This window comes from Piliocolobus tephrosceles, chromosome 19 (genome assembly GCF_002776525.5).
Source record: "Piliocolobus tephrosceles isolate RC106 chromosome 19, ASM277652v3, whole genome shotgun sequence".
NCBI lineage: Eukaryota > Metazoa > Chordata > Mammalia > Primates > Cercopithecidae > Piliocolobus > Piliocolobus tephrosceles.
In genome coordinates, this window is record NC_045452.1 from 219,571 (window position 1) to 226,056 (window position 6,486).

The window sequence follows — 6,486 nt, forward strand, 5'->3', positions numbered from 1 at the left end:
TCACTCTGTCTCCCAGGCTGGAGTGCAGTGGCATGGTCTTGGCTCACTGCAAGCTCTGTCTCCCAGGTTTTATGTCATTCCCCTGCCTCAGCCTCCGAAGTAGCTGGGACTACAGGCATGCACCACCTACGCCCAGCTAATTTTTTTTGTATTTTTAGTAGAGATGGGGTTTCACCGTGTTAGCCAGGATGGTCTCCATCTCCTGACCTCATGTTCCGCCCGCCTCAGTCCCCAAAGTGCTGGGATTACAGGCTTGAGCCACTGCGCCCAGCGATAAGAATTATTTTTAATAGCACAAATTTGATCACTTATTTTCCTGCTTAAAAACTTTCAGGCTGGGCACAGTGGCTAATCCCAGCACTTTGGGACAGGCGGATCACTTGAGGCTAGGAGTTCGAGACCAGCCTGACCAACATGGTGAAACCCCATCTCTACTAAAAATAGAAAAATCAGCCGGGCGCGGTGGCACACACCTATAATCCCAGCTGCTCGGGAGATAGCCTTGAGAATCGCTTGAACCTGGAAGACGTAGGTTGCAGTGAGCCGACATCATGACACTGCACTCCAGCCTGGGCAACAGAGTGAGACTCTTGTCTCACAGGAAAAAAACAAAAACAAAACTAGTTTCAGTGACACCCCCTCCATAAATCCCAAATGTTAGGTCCCTAGTTCCTGCAGCCCCTGTCTTTTGCCATCATCTGTGCCCTCTGTGGGGTTCAGCCACACAGGACTTAGCCCTTATTTCATGGTGTCTTTCTGAGAAGTGCCCGATAATCACAACCTTCCCTTCTTCCTTATCTACCCTTTTTAATCCGGCTGTTTTCTCCCTCACTTCTTGCCTCAATTATTCCCTCTTTCCGTGGCCATTTCTTATGTTGGCCTCTTGGCGTCTCAGCTCCCAGTGGTATTGTTGCCCATCCTTTCTGCTGTAAGTTGCTGATTTGCGTCCATCTTTAGACAGATTGGCAGTGCGCTGCCAGCTATTAGACACCAGCTTTGACACAACTGGGGCTAAACTCAACTCTTTGAGTCTGTTCTCTAGTGCTTGAAAAAGTCATAACATTTAGTATTTACTTCTTTATGAATTGATATTGTCTGTCTTATGAAAATGTTACAAATTCATCTATTTTTCAATCGTAGTTTTTTTTGAGATGGAGTCTCCCTCTGTCACCAAGCTGGAGTGCAGTGGCACAATCTTGGCTCACTGCAACCTCTGCCTCCCAGATTTAAGCGATTCTCCTTCCTCAACCTCCCGAGTAGCTGGGATTACAAGCATGTGCCACCACACCCAGCTAATTTTTGTATTTTTAGTAGGGACGGCATTTCACTATGTTGGCCAGGATGATCTTGATCTCTTGACCTTGTGATCTGCCCACCTCGGCCTCCCAAAGTGCTGGGATTACAGGCATGAGCCACCGTGCCCAGCCTCATAGTTTTCTATTACAGTTTTTAAATAATTGATTTTCAAACAATTATATGCTTTTGGGTTCCTATTTATTATATTTTTATTTTAATTTAAAAAAAATTATTTATATAGAGACAGGGTCTCGTCATGTTGCCCAGGCTGTTCTTAAACTCCTGAGCTGAGGCGATCTTCCCACCTCAGCCTCCCAAAGTGCTGGGATTACATGTGTGAGCCACCGCATTGGGCCTGGGTTCGTATTTATTAAACGTCAAATGACTGAATGACTATTTTTGTTGATTTTTTCCTTCAATTTTTTTATTGTGGTAAAATACACATAACATAAAATTTGCTAACTCATTTTTTTTTTTTTAAAGAGAGGATTTTACTCTGTTACCCAGACTGGAGTACGGTGACAAATTCATAACTCCACTGTAGCCTCAACCTCCCAGGCTCAAGCAGCCCTCCTGCCCCAGCTTCCTGAGTAGCTGGGACTATAGGCGCACACTGCCGTATCTGGCTAATTTTCGTTTTTTTTTGTAGAGACAGGATTTCTCTATATTGCCCAGGCTGGTCTTGAATTCCTGGACTCATGCAATCCTCCCACCTCAGCCTTTGAAAGTTCTGAGATTACAGGCATGAGCCGCCATGCTCGGCCTTTTTTTTTTTTTTTTTTTTTTTTTTGAGACGGAGTCTTGCTCTGTCACCCGGGCTGGAGTGCGGTGGCCGGATCTCAGCTCACTGCAAGCTCCGCCTCCCGGGTTTACGCCATTCTCCTGCCTCAGCCTCCCAAGTAGCTGGGACTACAGGCGCCCGCCACCTCGCCCGGCTAGTTTTTTGTATTTTTAGTAGAGACGGGGTTTCACGGTGTTAGCCAGGATGGTCTCGATCTCCTGACCTCGTGATCCGCCCGTCTCGGCCTCCCAAAGTGCTGGGATTACAGGCTTGAGCCACCGCGCCCGGCCCATGCTCGGCCTTATTTATTTTTAAACGTATAGTTCAGTGGTATTGAATACATTTATAATATTGTGCACCTATCACCACAGTTCATCTCAAAAACTCTTTTCATCTTGTGAAACTGAAACTATACATTAAACAATAATTCCCCATTTCCCCTCCCCCCAGTTCCTGACAGCTACTGTTTTTTTTTTTTTTTTTTTGAGTCAGAGTCTCGCGCTGTCGCCCAGGCTGGAGTGCAGTGGCCGGATCTCAGCTCACTGCAAGCTCCGCTTCCCGGGTTTATGCCATTCTCCTGCCTCAGCCTTCCGAGTAGCTGGGACTACAGGCACCTGCCACCTCGCCCGGCTAGTTTTTTGTATTTTTTTAGTGGAGACGGGGGTTTCACCGTGTTCACCAGGATAGTCTCGATCTCCTGACCTCGTGATCCGCCCGTGTCAGCCTCCCAAAGTGCTGGGATTACAGGCTTGAGCCACTGTGCCCGGCCGGCAGCTACCATTCTATGTATGATTTGAGTTCCTCAAATAAGTGGGATCGTACAGTATTTGTCTTTTAGTGACAGGTGTATTTCACTTAGTTGCTCTGATTTTGAAAGTTCTAGTAGTGTGCATTTTTTATTCTAATTTTGGTGGGAAAATATCTCAGGCCCTGTAGACCTCAAGCTTTCATATCTCTTCACCTTTAAAAAGGTGTAATTCGGCTGGGCATGGTGGCTCATGCTTGTAATCCCAGCACTTTGGGAGGCTGAGACAGGTGGATCACTTGTGGTCAGGAGTTTGAGACCACCCTGGTCAACATGACGAAACACTGTCTGTACTAAAAATACAAAAATTACCTGGGTGTGGTGACGGGCATCTGTTATTCCAGCTACTTGGAAGGCTGAGGCAGGAGAATTGCTTGAACCTGGGAGGCAGAGGTTGCCGTGAGCTGAGATCGCTCTACTGCACTCCAGCCTAGGCAACAGAGCGAGACTCCGTCTCAAAAAAAATAAAAATAAAAATAAAAAAGGTATAATTATTTTTTCACTTCCCACATATTAAGTTATATTGTCTAAGATGGAAATATTAGGACCATCATATGTGAGTCTTTGCCTGAAAGACACAGGTGAGGGGCATCAGTCCCCAAGGATTTGCAATCTACCCTTTAGTTGTTAATTTAGAAACACGCAGAGAATTGGGATATAAACAAAAGCAAAATCTGCACCTTTGTTGATTATTGGAGGAGTCAGCTTGAGGAAGTACCCTAGTTGCCTGTGACCATGGCTGAGTTTCCAGCTTTATCTCCCACCAGCCTCCTGCTTGCCTGATGGGACTGCCCTAGAGCCTGAGTACTACTTTTCAACCATCAGCTCCAGTTTCTCCGTCTCTCCCCTTTTCAACGGCGTCACATATAAGGAGTTTAACATTCCACTGGAAATGCTTCGGGAACTCTTAAACTTGGTAAGCAAAGAACTGATGGATGAACAGACTATGGATATGTCAGTAAAATTGCTAGTGGTGAAAGCTTGTATTTTTAAAAGAAAAACTCAGAGTACCAGTGTTTCAGAGTACCATTTAATAGTCATAAACTTGCAGATTAATGAAGGAAGTAGAGTAACATTCATGAATCATTGTGCCCTAGTTTCTCATTTAATCCTTGAGCAACCATGTTGGAGAGGCACCCATGCATCCCCATTTGGAGGTCAGGAAATCGGTGTCAAACACATCATGGATATGTAGGCCGGCAGCTGGGCTGCATCCAGTCCAGGGATTCTGACTCCAAGCCCAGTGCTTTTCCTGGGCTTGACTCCCTCTAAGGGGTGGCTCTTTGGGTTAATACAAAACCTGACTTTTTCATATTTGTGTACCTTTGGATGACCTTTAGGGTGATACCAGAGAAAACACCAGTGCCATTGTTCAGATCCTTAAACGGCCAGAGCTTTGGTCAGATTCAGGGACCCCGGTTGGATGCCATGGCTCATGCCTGTAATCCCAACTTTGGGAGGCCAAAGCGGGTGGATCACTTAAGGTCAGGAGTTAGAAGACTAGCCTAGCCGACATGGTGAAATCCCATCTCTACTAGAAAACACAAAACTTTATCTGCACATGGTGACGGATCCCTGTAATTCCAGCTACTCAGGAGGCAGAGTTAGGAGGATCACTTAAACTTCGGAGGTGTAGGTTGCAGTGAGCCGAGATTGCACCACTGCACTCCAGCCTGGGCAACAGAGTGAGACTCCATCCCCCAAAAAATTGAAAAATAAAGATCCAGGGGCCCTGAAGTTGTTACAATCAAGCTAGGATGGTTCGAGACAGATTTCAATGGGTATTGGGTGATGATGTCATCAAGGCCAGACTCTCAAGATTGGACTTGCTGGTCAGGAGTTAGAAGACTAGCCTGGCCAACATGAGAACAATGAGAACAATTTGGATAGCATGGAGCAAGTACTGAAGAGTGTCCACCTCCCTGCTATGTGGAATGTGAATAGAAATCCCTCAGAGAATGGCTTTAGGCTGAAGGTGTAAGAAGACATTACAACATAGGTAATAATTAATGAGGATGGAGCCATAATGAATTACTAAATAGGCTAGGATGTTTTTGAAGTTGCTGTCAAGAAGGAAAACTATCCCCAAACTGCTTCTCAGTGTCAGTGCCCCAGACAGAATGGTGGCCTGGTAGAGCCATGACCTTCACAGATGGCTGTTCCCAGTACCATGTCAGAAATTCTAACTGTTTCACATCCTTTCTTGGGGTATTATTTTTTGCAGTATATTTTAACTTTTTTCAAGTTTAGGTTTTCTTTTTTTTTTTTTTGAGATGGAGTCTCGCCCTGTCGCCTAGGCTGGAGTGCAGTGGCACGATCTCGGCTCGCTGCAGGCTCCGCCTCTCAGGTTCATGCCCTTCTCTTGCCTCAGCCTCCCGAGTAGCTGGGACTCCAGGTGCCTGCCACCACGCCCGGCTAATTTTTTGTATTTTTAGTAGAGACGGGGTTTCACCGTGTTAGCCAGGATGGTCTCGATTTCCTGACCTCATTAATCGCCCACCTTGGCCTCCCAAAGTGCTGGGATTACAGGCGTGAGCCACCATGCCCGGCCTAGGTTTTCTTTTAGGTGGTTTTTCATTTCTTTTCCTAGCATGTTTATCATTATCTGTACAGTTTGGAAATGACCTTCATCAAATACTACAATTGTGGATATGGGCAGTTTTTTTTTTTTTGGTGTTTCTGCAGTTGACAGAACAGTTCACTCCTACACTAAATGCTGTACAGAGAACAGGTGAAAATAATTGCTTCTATTGAAAATTTAAAATGTGAGCTCTAGTTTGAGTACCTAAGCAGTTGTAGAAGAGCCAGTGTATCTGGCCTGGGGAGGAGGGAGGTGCCATCAGCTCCAAGGACTGGCTGTGAGGGTGTCCTTGATGTCTGGGAGGGGATTGCAGGAGGATGTCACTCAACTGTGCTTGTTAACCATGAGTGGGTGAAATGGTGGCAAGGCCTGAGGTCTGTACATCCTGGAAACGGAAATCTCATGTCAGCAAATTTGAGGAAGTTTGGCTTTTTTCCTTTGTTTCTATGTCATTGCTATCTAAGGTAGGAAAGCAGTCCCAAGTGACTTCAGAATTAAAGGCATTTTGTGCATATAGTTTAATACATAGCCATAATTTGTATTTATTGGCCTTTATCTGCATCACATTTTTCACCATGTGAGTTTGTCACGGGTTTTTGGTAGAAGGAGCTAGCATTCCTGTCTCTGTGTATGTCAGTTGCTTCATGAGGTTCTGTTTCCTTGGTAGGTGAAGAAGATCGTTGAGGAGCCTGTTCTCAAATCCTTGGATGCCATTGCAGCCAGTGTGATGGAGGTATGTCGCTTCTGAGGGCATTACCATGAGATCAGCCTGACTTAAACATGCACGTAGAGAAAGCAGGAAGAGGCCGGGCGCGGTGGCTCAAGCCTGTAATCCCAGCACTTTGGGAGGCCGAGAGGGGCGGATCACGAGGTCAGGAGATCGAGACCATCCTGGCTAACACGGTGAAACCCCGTCTCTACTAAAAAATACAAAAAAAAAAAAAACTAGCTGGGACTACAGGCGCCCGCCACCTCGCCCAGCTAGTTTTTTTTTTTTTTGTATTTTTTAGTAGAGACGGGGTT

General features: G+C 45.8%; 1 protein-coding gene across 6 annotated transcripts in view; it reads left to right on the plus strand.

Moving 5' to 3' along the window:
• Positions 1-6,486, plus strand: part of PI4KA (phosphatidylinositol 4-kinase alpha) — a 151,996-nt gene that overhangs the window by 37,881 nt on the left and 107,629 nt on the right. For all 6 annotated transcript variants that reach the window (XR_002727873.2, XR_002727874.2, XR_003307106.2 and 3 more), the window contains exons 8-9: positions 3,650-3,798; positions 6,131-6,196. Coding sequence is in view for 1 of the 6 variants with exons in the window: in XM_023197967.3 (XP_023053735.1) it covers positions 3,650-3,798; positions 6,131-6,196 (215 nt within the window). In the remaining 5 variants the exon portion in view is untranslated. The remainder of the gene's footprint in view (positions 1-3,649; positions 3,799-6,130; positions 6,197-6,486) is intronic.